The sequence below is a fragment of the Podarcis raffonei genome, chromosome 4 (genome assembly GCF_027172205.1).
Source record: "Podarcis raffonei isolate rPodRaf1 chromosome 4, rPodRaf1.pri, whole genome shotgun sequence".
NCBI lineage: Eukaryota > Metazoa > Chordata > Lepidosauria > Squamata > Lacertidae > Podarcis > Podarcis raffonei.
In genome coordinates this window covers 18,902,892-18,918,120 of record NC_070605.1, presented here as the reverse complement: position 1 = coordinate 18,918,120, position 15,229 = coordinate 18,902,892, and the positions used below count along the sequence as shown (strand labels likewise).

The 15,229-nt window shown below is 49.8% G+C and overlaps 1 protein-coding gene across 1 annotated transcript; it reads right to left on the bottom strand.

The window, feature by feature from the left end:
- Window positions 1–804: 804 nt before the first annotated feature.
- ENDOD1 (endonuclease domain containing 1) lies at window positions 805–14,424 on the bottom strand. Its single transcript, XM_053385649.1, has 2 exons — window positions 13,894–14,424; window positions 805–2,161 (listed from the first exon to the last, which is right to left on the bottom strand). Exons 1-2 carry the CDS (start codon window positions 14,209–14,211, stop codon window positions 1,034–1,036), a joined length of 1,446 nt encoding a protein of 481 aa, XP_053241624.1. The 5' UTR covers window positions 14,212–14,424; the 3' UTR covers window positions 805–1,033.
- Between the last annotated feature and the right edge of the window lie 805 nt (window positions 14,425–15,229).

The window sequence follows — 15,229 nt, the reverse complement described above, 5'->3', positions numbered from 1 at the left end:
GCGAAGTTACAGGGAACCAGGCAGAGGGCCTTCTCGGTGGTGGCGCCCACCCTGTGGAACGCCCTCCCATCAGATGTTAAGGAAATAAACAACTATCTCCCTTTTAGAAGACATCTGAAGGTATGTATCCCTGTTTAGGGAAGTTTCTAATGTTTGACGTTTTATTGTATTTTTAATATTTTGTTGGAAGCCGCCTAGAGTGGCTGGGGAAACCCAGCCAGATGGGCGGGGTATATTATACTACTACTACTACTATTATTATTATTATTTGCCAGATGAGTGGGGGGAAGGAGGAAGTAGTGCAAAAAAGTGCAAAAATAATTCTTACAATGAGTCAGAGCACTGGCCAGCCGAATTCTGTATCCTTTGCTTGACAGACGCTCAACTGGGGTCTCAGATAGGGGTCTTTTCCAGCCCAGTTCTCTATTTTAACTGGAGATGTCAAAGATTGAATGTGGGACCCTCCACATGCCAAGGATGCTCTCTTATCACTGAGTTAAAGCCTAAACCAAAAAGGGAAATTTGGAAAGCGACTTTCCTCTCCATGGATAATTCTTGACTTGGGAAAATGATTTCTTCAAAATCTCTAAAAACCCTTCCCCCCCAGTAAGGTTCTCTGCTTATGCTGCAAACTTACTACAAAGAGAAGTATTTTGGCAGGTTCAGTCACTGCAGAGGATTCTGTATCCACCATTTTCATATATTCTAGTAGAGAGGATGAAGGTTTCTCTCCTGTTCAGAACTTTTCCTGGTTCTCAAAAGACTTGACATGAGACGGAAAGGTCAACCAGCCACCCAAAGTGCAACATTTTACAATAAGTGAACATTTAATTTTGCCATAAAATGCCCCTTCGGGAGGGGAAGGGGGCATGAAGCTCACCCATGTTACCAGAACATCGGTTCATTACTGTTAATGTCATCACAAATAAATACTTTATAGGAACAGCAGGAGATTAGCAACATATCGGAAAGTATTGCTTTGGGTTTCTTTCCCCAGAGTTCTTCATAGCCATTCGCTTTCTCACACCGCTTTTCAGACTTCGTAAATCTTAAGAAGGAACCTTTTGGCTAAATGTGAAACGATGTAATTTAGGCCCTTCACAATGCTTGTCGTGGCATCAATTGCCAGTAAGAATAATCCACCAATACCTGAGGCGATATCTCGGAGGACAGTAGGGATGGCACCCAGGGTGTAGAAAGGGAAGGACACGATGTCTAGTATCACATTCACAGGGATGCTGAGAATCTTGTATGTAACCATCAGGACGCTGTAGATGTTTTTGGCAATTCCGTTCAGGATGTTGACGCCAACGCGAGCCACATCAACAAAGACATTCAGCAGCGCTGTGGCAATTCCTTTAATGAAGGTGAACACCCCTCCGACGATCGTCTGGATGAGGCGCCACAGGAGAGAGAAGGTGTATTTCACAATCTGGCCAACCAGGTAGACAACCAATTTCAGCAGTTTGAAGATAGGGGTAACGATGAAATAAAACAACTTCTTCAGAAAGCCACTCTCCTCCTTTGGCTGTGTGCCGGTGTGCTGGCCTGTGGTGGACTTCTTCGCTTGTGGCACTGGTTCCTTAGCTCGGATGTGTTTCACGGCATGGTGGACCTCCTCCAGTTTCTTGGGGTCGTGTCTGTCTTGGCCGCAGTGGTTCTTAAACAGTTGAGCTCCTGCGTGGAGCTTCTTCTCAAGGGCTTCCACAGTGAGGTCTTCTAGGCGATTCTCAGCAGTTGCCTGCTTAATAAATCCCAAAGACCAGGTCTTGGAACCATCATCGCAGCAGGCGGCCAGCCAGAGAGACTCGGGGACAGAGACTTTGTCCTTCACTTTGAGGGTGGAAGGAATTGCTCCAGAAACAAGATAGAGACCCTTCCCATTGTCACAGTGTGGAGCCAAGGCTTGGCCTACCAGGCTCTCAATCTCCCAGTGCCATATCTCATGGAGAGGTGGGGTCAACGGCACCGCATTGGTCAGTGTGTAGGTGGCTATCTCGTGGTCGCCATTATGAAGAGAACTAGGGTTTAGTTGCCCCCTCTCGTAGCCAGAGTCCACATAGTCTGCTGTGAGGGCCTGCTTGGACCCCAAGTTGTCCACTGAACCTGTGACCTCAACTTCCGGCATCATTCCTTCCAGGCCATTTTCGTGATCATCGATCTGAAATGTGAACAAGAGAAATAATTGGATTTTAGAAAAAAGGTCACTCATTAAATTTCTCGGGCCCTGTGTGCAATTTCCTGGACAATCCAGATTCTAGAAATCTTAAGACTTGTCTAATTTCAAAAATTACATTTTGTCTCAAGCCTTTAAACAAGAACAAGGAAAGTTTGTGATTTAAAACTTGCCAGCCATTTCTCTAATTGAACACAAAACCATAGACAGGGATTCAGGTGGAGTTCAGTGTTTGTGGTATTTCTGAAGTCTTGAATTTTAAATTTGTAAAAAAAAAAGTATTAACGTCAAAACCTGACATTGAAAAATTTGCAATTCATGCAATGTAACTTAATGGTTACATCAAGTAAATAAATAAAAATACTTAGCTGACAAACGCGTCACAGATAGCTCAGTTCTGCTCCCCTAACATAAATCCTGGCTCCCCCAACATAAATCCTGGCTACGTCCATGCCCTGGATTGCATTCAACTAATTGCTACTCAGAGTAGACCCATTGAAATTAATGTACAGTGGGTTTACTGAATAGGACTAGCATTAGATACAACCCATCATATTTAAAAGACACACTGGTAATTACTGCTGTCTCCAAATTACAGAGATACACTTACTGTTGTAAAAGGTAAAGGTACCCCTGCCCGTACGGGCCAGTCTTGACAGACTCTAGGGTTGTGCGCCCATCTCACTCAAGAGGCCGGGGGCCAGCGCTGTCCGCAGACACTTCCGGGTCACGTGGCCAGCGTGACATCGCTGCTCTGGCGAGCCAGAGCCGCACATGGAAACGCTGTTTACCTTCCCGCTAGTAAGCGGTCCCTATTTATCTACTTGCACCCGGGAGTGCTTTCGAACTGCTAGGTTGGCAGGCGCTGGGACCGAACAACAGGAGCGCACCCCGCCGCAGGGATTCGAACCGCCGACCTTTCGATCGGCAAGCCCTAGGCGCTGAGGCTTTCACCCACAGCGCCACCCGCGTCCCTACTTACTGTTGTACACAACATTTATTAATAAAACCTCTATGTTGATACAGTCAACAGTATCCCCAGTAACGCTGCTACCTTTTAATATGAGACCTATTCCTCACTTTTCCTTCAGGGCTTCCTGGCCCTTTGCATCTCTGTTCCTAGACTGTCCCGCAAAGCCACACCTCTTGCAAGGTTATTACAATAACAAAGTTATTACAATTCCAGCCAAACTGGCAGTTCTCCCTTCCCTTACAGAAGCTGATCTACAAACATCCTAACAACCTCATTTCATTGAGTAGTTGGAATATCCGCAAGCAGCATTCCATGCCAACTTGGCCAATCAGTGCCTTTGCCACAAGCAATGTAGAATTTTGAACAGGTGGACACGCCTCTTACATTACACAGCTTTTTGCCAGGTTCAGATTATTACATAGGTTGAGGACGCATTTCTCCTGAGTCACCTAAAGGAATGTGCCTGTTCCAGAGGTCTCTAGTAGCAGAGTGACCGCTAGGATGACCTTTTCCAAATGACACTGTTAACAGCTTGTGTGTGATGCAGAGATGCATCAGAACCAGCTTTTGGAACAACTCAATTACGCATACAAGTGAATGGAATGTCAGGGAGTCAATGTGAATCATGGCCAATCGGCCTCCATCCTTAGAGCCATTCATGGAATGTGCATCATCTAGCCCTGTATTTCATAGCTCACCTGGTACCCAGAGGCAATCAGGAATTCCATACAGGTGAGTGAGTGGTTTGGTGGAGGAAGTATGGGTCCATCTCTCACCCTCTCTATTATTTACTGCTCCACCTGGCTTCCATGCAAGCCTTGAACGTAGAAGAGCCCTTTCCTCTGTGACCACCATGGAAGCCAAACTGGCTGGCAGAGGAGAGACAAATCATTCCACCCATCCCACCAGTTTGGTTGGTAGAAGTCAGTTTTCTTTTTTTAACTGCCCTGCAAGTAGCCCAAATTCTCATGAGGACTATGGAGGAGGGGACTTCCTTCTGTTACAACCAAAGATGCAAACTAGTAGCTTCTTAGTTGGCTGGTAAAAAGAAGAAGCAGGCTAGTAACGTCTGTGGGCTTACTTGCAATGCTGTCATAGTCCTTCTGATGCTACTGTGTAATTTCTAAGCAGACAAGGACGGGCTCCAGCCATCCTGCAAGCGATAGTCTGCCCACCTTGTCCTTAACTCCAGATCTTCGGCTGGCTGGCTGGGAGTTGTTGAGTCTCTAGGATGAGGATGGGGTGGGGTAACTTCTGACCTTCCAGATGTTACCGACTTCAAATTCCATCACCCCGGCCATTGCCCATGCTGGCTGGGGCTGAGGGGTTGTTGGTGGCCACTGGGACATCTTGTAGTGAATTCTGTAGTTTATCTACGTGCTCCTCAAAAGAGGTACCTCCTTTTGCCTGTCCTCCTGAACCAACCAATACTCAACTTCATTTGGGTGTCCCCAAGTTCTAGTATTAGGGAGAAAAACCATCTCTCTATCTGCTTCATCCACTCCTCCAGTCTCTCTTACTGCTTTACGTATTCCAGGAGAGTGCATGGCTGTTCCTTGTCTCCAGTGCTGATTCCTAGCTCAAAAACCAAGCCCTGTCTGCTGCTAATCAGGTTAGCTCCTCTTATATTTAACAGGCGGAAGCATCCCCCTGCGCTGTGATGCCTGCAATTACAGAAGCATCTGGACAATGTTCTTCCCTTCTTCTCTTCCTAATGTGGGAGCAGGAGCTGTTTATGCCGTGAAAGATGGCTCCTGATTGCTGCAGTTGCTTAACAACTGGTTAGCTGTGCTGCGGTTGCCTAGCAACCACCCGGTCCTCACCCACATCCCTCTTCTCTTTCTCCAGCTCCTGTAAAGAGGACGGCACTAAGCTTGATAATGATGGGTACCAGCTTGCTGCAAGGAGAGAATGCTTCTCAGCACCCAGAACACCACCGCCCATGCAAAAGCATGCACAGCCCCGCCAGCCATGGCTACTAGCCCAAACTGGAGTTGGATGGGCCTTTCTGTTTTACTAATTACTAATGATATCACACTTGGTTTTCCCACCAATGAGCCCTGTGGTTCCCAAGTGGGCACTCGTCCAGGCACTGTCTAGATCCAGACCTTCTTCGCTTCAGCAAAGAGGGGGCCTCATGTGCCTTTCGGACACAGCCTGCGGCTACTTGCCAAAACTGGAGGAAGGGGGACCTGGGAAGACCACACTACCGTTATTTTAGGCCCCATGTGCACTAAACATTTAAAGCAGTGTCATACCACTTTAAGCAGTCACTGGTTCCCTCAAAGGATCATGGGAAGTGCAGTTCGTTAAGGGTGCCAAAGGTTTTCGGGAAACACCTATTTCCCACACAGAGCTACAATAGGCAGAGCGGTTTAACACTCAAGTTCTCCTTCCCAGGGAACTCTGGGAATTGTAGCTCTGTGAGGGGAATAGGGGGTCTCTTGGAGGGGGCTACATCTGGCCCTGAATATTACTATTGGAACAGAAGCGTAGGGTAGAAATTATCTTAAGAAAGAAACACGCATTCTTGCTGCCAAAATGGAATCCTTGGGTACCACCATTTTCTCCCACTGTATTGGGAGGAGAGGGGCTGTGTACCTGTGTCCACTGCTCGCTAGTTTTATACTCATTCACTTTTATCAGCCAAACAACAGCCTGGGATTATTCTCAAATTGCAGCCTATGTATTAGGTTTCGGATAAGTGATCCAAAGTTTTCTTCATGTAACTAAATACTTGGAACAAGGAAAATGGGACAGCGACTGCTATTTACTACTGATACTGTATATTGCTGCCAACTTTATCTCAGCCCCCTGCCCAACTCAGTCAGAAATGCAGGTAAGCGTTAATCCCTCTTTAGAGATGTGAAGCTGAGGAAAGAAAGGGTTATTGATCTGCAGCCAAACACTGAAGTCGGAGGTTTAACCAGATTCTTTTCTCCAAATCCTGCGCTTTGTCCACTGGGACACTTGGGAAGCGACGTCACCAAAATCAGCCTTCCCCAACCTGTCGCTCTCCTTGTTTTCAGACTACAATTCCCATCAGCCCCTGCCAACACACCGGGGCTGATGGGAGTTGCAGTCCCAGACACCTAGAGGGCAACTGGTTAGGGAAGACTGACAGAAATCATAGTTTGGAGCCACTGCTGCTTCACCAGAGATGGTTGGAGGGGGTGAAATGGGTTAAGCATCTGGAGAAAGAGAATCTCCTGGTAAGAGAGGGGAATGGGAAGTTAGGTGCTAAAGAGGAGGAGGAAATTCAATGTCCCTTATTAGAATATGTAGAGGAATATTTAGGATTCCAAAGGGAAGAGGCAATGTACTCAGAGTCTGGGACTAGGGAGGAGTTGACAAAACACAGAACTAACCCCTCTCAACCCAAGCTGAATTCCTGAAGCTTAAATAGCTGCATGCATGGCAGACATTCCACACGTTGAGCCTTTTCCCCATCACATCATCCTGACACAGGGAAAAACTTTACCTGCTGAACCCATGCCTGCTGGTGCTGAAAGAACCTGAGAGAGAGAAAAAGCAGCCCAGTTTCAGGTTAAGAACAGACCTCTGGAACGAATTAAGTTCTTAACCCGAAGTACCACTGTACATAACACACACAGAGCTAAGCTATTGCCCATGACCCTGGATAAAAACATTCTTTAGCAACAATGTGTGTACACATGGATGTGGGTAGCTGAACAGGAGCATAAGCAAGGACATCTTATCTTGTGCCACTGCTGTTGCGCTAGCAGATGCTGTCCTTTTGTCTGCAGCTTCCTGCCCTTTCCATCTTGAACACACGGCTATTAAAAATTTATGTCCATTACTCTAGCTGGTATTTAGAAAAGGCTATTTGGTATTTCAAGGGCTGGGGTAGAGCATGTGCTTTGCCCCCTTGCCTGTAATCTGATGCGGGTCCCTGGCAATTAAAGCCTCTGCAATCTCACAGAGCAGATGGCCTGACTATGTCACTCGCCCCAGCTCTGGGGCTACTTCTGCACCCGGCATTGTCATGCAGTTCCTCAGGTAGAACGGGTCCAGAACACATCCCACAGCACTCCTTTGTATCCTCCCTGATCAGATCAGACCAGTACCAGGCTGCTAGGGGTGGGATCTGATGCACTTTGTGTTTAAATGCAAACTTATCTAAATTTGCCCTTTTCAGAATAATACATGGACCAAGAAAGCACAGCCAACCTCCAAATTTCACGTTTCCCCAAATTTGCTGTGCAGCTCTCCAGTTGAGCAATGAGAGGCACACACCAAGGTAAAATGTGCGTATAAACACATGAAAACATACCCCCAAAAATGTTATATCGGGGAAATGGCTTTGCCATCTTTGAATTTCCATTTATTTATGTCATAAAATGTATACACCGCTTGGTTGCGGAAAACCTCAAAGCGGCTTGCAAAAGAGGAAACTACTAGTAAAGTTTTACAACCGTACCTTAAAACGTATAAAATTTAAAATACTAAAATGACAAAGTGAGATTGGCACATTCGCCCATCCCTAGCCGCATCACCATGACGACAACCGCATCACGAATGATTGGCGACACTTTTCAGTGTGGGGAAGTCTTCTCAACTTGGAATGTGAATGCCCAAGTGCAAATCCTCACTCAGGCCTGTTTCAGACATGCCTATGTTTCCATGCACTTAAATGCTCCATGCTTGGAGCCACTTCCCACCCTACCCTCGAATGCTCCACTGTCCGCTGAATGTGTGATCTGCCTCCACTGAGAAGCACCGGCTTTCAGGGGAGAGTACGAAAGCACCGTCCACAGCTTTTAGACATGCAAGCCACCCATCTGACACTGCAGTTATCAAGCGACGGGTGTTGCGTGCGTGTACCAGGCCACTGCCATCCAGTTTGACAGGCGGCTTGCAGCAATCTGCTCTCTCCCAGCCTGAAGCAGAAAATGCAAAAGAATGCAAGTTCAGGAACTGAAGAAAAGAGCAACCAATCTCTTCTGCAAACACACCCTCCCCACAACCTTGGGTTTCAGCTGTGCCCTGCACCACAGCCAACGTTTCTTATTTCAAAATACTGTATTGTTTTCTGGCAACCTTGCCAGACACACCTTCCCCCCTGGGCTAGCTGGCTGAAAGCTCTCTGCACATTCCTCTACCACTCCCCAAAGGACTGAGGAAGTGGAGATTGCCTCTTAAGAACATGAGAAAAGCCCTGCTGGTTCAGGTCAAAAGCCCATCAAGTCCAGCAGCCTGGTGTCTCTGGGAATCCCCCAAGGAGAACCTGGGTACAACAAAAGTCTTTCCTACCTGGGACTGCCAGCAACTGGTGTTCAGAGACATGCCACCTCTGGCAGTGGAGAAAGAACACAGCCATATATTAACTGTTGATAGCCTACGGTAAAGGTAAAGGTACCCCTGACCATCAGGTCCAGTCGTGACTGACTCTGGGGTTGCGCGCTCATCTCACTCAAGAGGCCGGGAGCCGGTGCGTGTCCGAAGACAGCTTCCGGGTCACGTGGCCAGCGTGACTAAGCCGCAGCTGGCAAGCCAGCACCAGCGCAGCACACGGAAACGCCGTTTACCTTCCCGTTGGAGAGCGGTCCCTATCTATCTACTTGCACTTTGACGTGCTTTCGAACTGCTAGGTTGACAGGAGCTGGGACCAAGCAACGGGAGCTCACCCCGTCGCGGGGATTCGAACCGCTGACCTTTCAGTCAGCAAGTCCTAGGCTCTGTGGTTTAACCCACAGCGCCACCCATGTCCCATGTTGATAGCCTAATTCTCCATTATCTAATCCAGGGTTTCACTAGCTGTATGGGGACTACAGTTCCCATCATCCCTCACCAATGGTCCTGCTAGCTAGGGACGATGGGAGTTGTAGTATAAAAAAAACAAACGGCTGCAGACCCAAGTTTGGGAAACCCGTAAGAGAGCCAGGCTGACAGTGACATCACTGGGGGAGAAAGGCTCTGTGGCTGGCATGCCAGTTTTGTATCTCGGGGGTTTGGCTTCCTCAAGGTCCCAAGGTATCTGCCGCTGGATGTTGCTGATGCTTCCCTTTACAGCTCCTAAGATTAGAGTGGTAACAAGCCCTTCTCCCCCCTTGGGGCTAGCAGGAAGTGCCCTGTGCATGTCCCTGCAGCTGAAAGGGCGATCCTTGCAGAGCATCAGCTGGCACAGGCGCATGCCTAAAAGCATCGCTGCCAAACAGGCTAATGGCCTCCCCAGACAATGCCCCTCTTGAAGCCTCTGCAGACGGCTCTGTTGCCGATGAGCAGGGGGGCCATGACAATGGGATGCGTTTGTGTGCAAAGAATAGCTGGTGACCGCCCACCCCTCTTGCCTTTTCCTTCCCTATTCATTTTTGGAGTCAAGCCTCTGTCTGTTTGGAGAAGACTATTTGTGTACCGCAGGGGTCAGGGCAGAGGTTGGCACCATTCTTGGCTCCCTCGGGAGATAGCCTCCGACTCCTTCCTGTGGGAACCACAGTCATGGTCGGAGGTCCTCCAAGAAAATCAGCGACGACAGACGCCCCTTCCCGGAAGGACAAACTGTGCACACCCCTATTTTGTCCTCAAAAGGGATATTGGGAAAGGCTCAGAAGAGGGCAACCAAAACGGTCAAGGGGTTGGAGCAGCTCCCCAAGGAAGAAAGGTCACAGTATTTTTAGTTTGGGGGGGGAGCCAAGTAAAGGGGCGAAGGCATGATGGATGGGGATGGGGAGAAAGTCGGTGGATCTCTGTCATAACGCTAAATGAAGACAAACGTTGGAAGATTCAGGAAAGACAAAAGAAAGCAGTTTCTTCATGCAAAGTAGAGTTAAAACTAGCAGATTCGCTCCTGCAAGGTTTTGCGACGGCCGCCAAGCTGCTATCTGGAGATTCCAAGGATTGAACCTGCATGCAAAGCATGATTCTCTACCACTAAGCTATGAGCCTTCCTCCTGGGTTCCTGCATCCAATGGTTTTCTCAAAGCACAGGAAGTCTTGACAACTACCCATGGGCATTCTTCTCAGCAAGCATGCCCAAGTCGCTGCAGTGCACACTGCAAGAACAACCCCACCCATTTCAGTGGCTTGTGTGGTTTTAACCTCTCCTCCACTGAGCCTGGGAACAAGCAACAGCAGCGAGCACAGCTCTGGAGAGGCAGCTAGGAATGTAAGGCTGGCTCAGCGCCACAGCCCGCCTGTGGTCCCGCCTACTTTTGCCCAGGTGCGCCACAAACTTCTGCAGCCTCTGTCACCTGCTGGCCCCTTGCTGCAGATTGGCTACTCGAACTTTAGGGCACTTGGCTCCGTCCGCAGTGCAGTAGCACCTCGGCTTACGTAATGTAACCTTCGGGTTGCGAAAGCGCAAACCCAGGAGTGTTTCGCCGCGCGTGCATGCGCAGCAGCGCTCTACCGTGCGCATGCGCAGAAGAGGTCCTTCCAGTTACGGAAGCCTCAGGATCTGACCGGAGCTCCAGAACGGATCCTGTACGCAACTGAAGGTACCACTGTATACATTTAAAGCAGTGTTATACCACTTTAAGCAACCATATAAAAGGTAAAGGACCCCTGACAGTTAAGTCCAGTCGTGAACGACTCTGGGGTTGCGGTGCTCATCTTGTTTTACTGGCCGAGGGAGCCGACGTTTGTCCGCAGACGGTTTTTCCAGGTCATGTGGCCAGCATGACTAAGCCGCTTCTGGTGAAACCAGAGCAGCGCACGGAAATGCCATTTACATTCCCGCCGGGGTGGTACCTATTTATCTACTTGCACTTTGACGTGCTTTCGAACTGCTAGGCTGGCAGGAGCTGGGACTGAGCAACGGGAGCTCACCCTGTGGTGGGGATTTAAACAGCTGACCTTCTGATCAGCAAGTCCAAGGTTCAGTGGTTTACACCACAGCGCCACCAGCGTCCCCTTAAGCAACCATAGCTTCCCTCAAAGAATGACTGCAGGTGTCACTGGACCACAACTCCCACCATCCCGATTAATGCCCATGCTGGCTGCTGGGGATGATGGGAGTTGTAGTCTAACAACATCTCGGAGGGGCTCCCACCTCTGGTTTAGCTAAGAGTGCCGAGGTTTCTTCTGCCTGTAGACGTGACCCAAAAGGAGGAAACTGAGTTGAACTATTATTTCCCTCCTGCATAGGTGTGCAGCCGTGTGACAATGCCTCTACGTTTCGATAGTTCTTTGTTGCCTGCCATACAGGTGTTGCAGGTGCAGGAGTCTTGCTGGATGAAGAAAGAAATGTTGACAACCCTGCCAGATGTGAGGGGAAGGTGGAGATCATCCCTAACAACCCTCACCTGGTTTCTTGGGTTTTTGTTAATTATACATATCAGGGAGAAAGAAGATGTGTTCACCCAGGTGTGTTATGGGACTATGACTTCTGGACCACTGCTCTTGCTGCTTGGGGCAGATGGGAGTTGTAGTCCAACAACATCTGGAAGGCCAAAGGTCCCCCACATCTGGTTGTGTGTGTGTGTGTGTGTGTGTGTGTATGATGAAGCCAATGTTCTGCTCCTTCTGCCTGCTAAGAGACTCCATCAGTACACTTTCTAATTTCCTTCCTGAGGTAGCTACTTCCCAAAGGGAGGAAATGCAACATCATAATTAAAAAGAAGGCACAAGTTTGCATCTGCCAATTTACATGAACAGATGCAAATTTAGAAGCAATTGCTTCAGATTAAACAGAAACTGGCATTGCTCCACAGTGAGGAAGACTGACCTGTGTGCAGCTGCTCAATCTGCTCTCTAGGTGCTCACGGCTGACGGGCAACTTTGCGGCCTTTTCTAGCCAGCCTACACGCCATAGGTATGAAGTTCATATGCCACCACCCCTGGCAAAGAATCCTGAGAACTGTAGCTTACTCCTCACAGAGCTATAACTCCTAGTACGCCACTTCCCAGGATTCTCTTTGGGTGTTGTATGCAGCCTTGTTCTCCCTTCTTGGGGCTCTTTATCCTTAAGCCAGGATTGGACCCAACAGCCTTTCAAACTGAAAACTGTCATCTGTAAAGCAGGAGCTGTAGCTCCCAAGCTTTTGCAGCAGGGTGTTTTTTTTTAATTCCCCTTCCTTGGGGAATCTCAAATAACACCCCAAGGCTTCTCTTTCCCATTCATCCACCTGGCCCAAGCATGGCTTTCGAGTCTCAGCCTAGATCTCCCTGACAGAGCTATGATCCCCAGAACAGTTTAACAATCAATCCCTCTTCTCAGGGAACTGAGGAATAGGGGCCTCCTGGCAACTGGCAACATCCCCGAGTGCACATTCGAGAGGCCCCTACACGGGTGTAACATGGGTGCATTCCTTGGCAAGTCACACAATAGATTGCTGTCAGAAGCATGGGTCCAAGATGGAAGAGAGTGCCAGCATGAATAATGAACTGGGAGCCCTGGGTTCAAATCCCCGCTCATGATGCACAACGGGTGGCTTTTGGGTGACACTGCCTTTCAACCCAACCAAACTTGCAGGGTTCTTGAGAGTATAAAATGGGATTGCCATGAATATGTGCTAAATGCGGAGAGGGCCAACGAAAAAGACACATGGAGCCGCCGCCCCCCCATGTGACAATCCTCCCCCTGACATCATAGTGCTCCGAGTCTCGCAGCACAAAGCAATGTGCTTTCGGATATGCTCTCAATGCGCAAGGGGAGGAGGAGAACCTTACTGCTGCTGGAATTGGCAGTCGGAGTAGACAGGTGGGGGAGAGAGAAGAGACAAGCCGTCACTCCAGAATGCAGCAAGCACTTCCATCAGAAAGATAACACAGGTAAAAAAAAAAGTCAGGATTGGTTATAGCTCCCTGTCTGGTCTCCAAGGTGCCCTAGAATACAGAAGAAGGCTCCGAGATCACATCTGAAGCTACGTCTTCCGCACACAAACCCAGCACAATGGTGCCGCACTAGAAGTCTAGAGTCTCAGCCAGCAGAATAATCAAGAGAGCTCTGGAGGCTGGCTTGCTGGCTTACCACATTTTGAAGTAATGGCCGTTGCCTTCTGAAGTGGGAGGGAGGGGAGCTCTCCAAGGCCATTAAATGCCTAACCTCCAATGACCTAAGTGCACCGCTGCAGGGTGATCCCCTCCTGCGTCCTCCTTCCCACAGTGGCAAAGAGCAAAGCAGGGAGGCAACAGCCAATCCTCTCTCGTTTCCAACAGCAGGGCTATCCAGCAGCATCGTCTCCTGCTTACAGGCTTCCCGCAGGCACCTGTCAAGACCAGGGCGCTGGACCAGGCAGGCCACTGGCCTCATCCAAGTACCAGGCTCTGTTCTGATGCCTAATCCCTTCCTTCCAGGAAGAAAAAAAGCCATCTCCTCTCGTGGCAGCGAGTTCCAAAGCCCATAGCTTTCCTTAAGTAACAATGATGGCGGCAAACAGTTTCACAGCAAGCTGCCCTGACCTGGTGCTTTGCAAAATCCACTCCCCCTGCCCCCCCCACTTAATCTATTTATTAAATTTGTATACTGCCCTATACCTGTAGATCTCAGGGCAGCTCACAACATAATATTGCAGAATAAAAAAAAAAGAAAACTGGCCAGCTTACACTCTTCCTATAATCTATTTTAACTGTTTTGAAATATGAATTTTAGATTGTAACCCAGCCTTGGAACTGCTGGAGAAGGACAGGTATTGTGTGTTGTGTGTGTGTGTGTGTGTGTGTGTGTGTGTATATAATAAAATGTGTGTATCGGCCTTCATCCAAAGATCACTGGGCGATTCACAACATATTGATAGAAATCATCATCATCATCAGTAATATCACCCGCCACTTCCCTCCTCACCTGCGGCTCCACCATCCATCTCTCTTCCCCACTCTGGCCGCCTCCCGTGTACAGAAAAGCCGCGTAAAGGGGGATCCTGTCCCGCGTGCTGTAGAGGGTGGCGAAGCGCGGCTCTTGGTTGTATTTCTGGCAGATCTTCACGTGCTGATCCCCGGGCTGCCCCGGGAGCCCCTCGGGGGGTGTCCGCTGGTAGAAGAAGCCGTCGCAGTCTCCGAAGCTCGCGGCTTCTTCTCCTCCCTTCGCGGCCAACACCTCGCCCTGCGCCCAGCCGGCCAAGGCCAGCGCCACGGCCGCCAGCAGAGGCAGCGAGGTCCGCATCTTCCCTACGCAGCAACGAGGATTGCCTGAAGTTTCTCCCGGGCGAGGAGAGGATGCGATCCGCTTGGCTCTTCTTGGCAGCGGAGGGGAAAGGGCGAGACCAGACGCTGCTGCGACAGAGGCGCGCGGGTGCGGGTGTGTGTGTGCGCGCCTGGGCGCGCGGCGAAGCCTTTAAAGGAGGGAAGTGAAACCCGAAACCGCAGGCAGGCGCGAGGAGGCGCCAACACGTGGTGACAAACGCCGCAAAAGCGAAAATGGGCGCTCTGCACGCGCTCAGAGGCGTGCAGGCCGCCGATCGGGAAGAGGAAGGAAGGAAGGGGAGGGGAGAAAGAAATATCCCGAGTTATTGCCTCCCTTACGTCACTAGATCAGCGCCAGGCTATCTTCCTCTCTTTTTTTGGCTCCGGGCCACGGCTGGTGTCAGGCGGAGGGAGAGGAAGCGATAGGATGGGTGGAGAGAGGACCGCATTGCAGTGGGGATCCCCAGCAGCACGCCTGTCGGGTGGCTCGGCCAGAATCTCCTCCCCGCGCCCCCATGCAGCACCCTGCCCGCCCGCCCGGCCTGCCTGTCACCCACTTAGGGGGAAAGAGAGACGAGGCTGCAGCGGGTCAGTGGCTCCGGCTAAGCCGATCATGGCGCGCTTGCGACGCCCTTCTCCAGCCAGCGGGTCACAGGGAGGGGTTTTTACGCAGCAGCAGCAGCGCGCGGGTTTTGCGCGCAGTGGCTGAGCTGCAAAATGCCCACCCACCCCCATCAAAGTCAAGGTGGCCCAAGGCTGGAGAAGGTGCTTTGGCACCCGAGGGAGAAAATCGCACAGCCAGGAGCCTTTTCCCTTGTCCAGGTTATAAAAGTACAATAATTATAATAAAGTAAATAAGTAGCAGTTTGCTGCTCTTGCATGAAACCTGAAATCAGCTGCTTGGGGCGTCGTCGTCAAAGGATTCTACTAAGGAAGCTGCCTTAAACCGAGGTAGCCGTCTAAGTCCATCAACCTTTGTATTGTCTGCACCAGGGTTA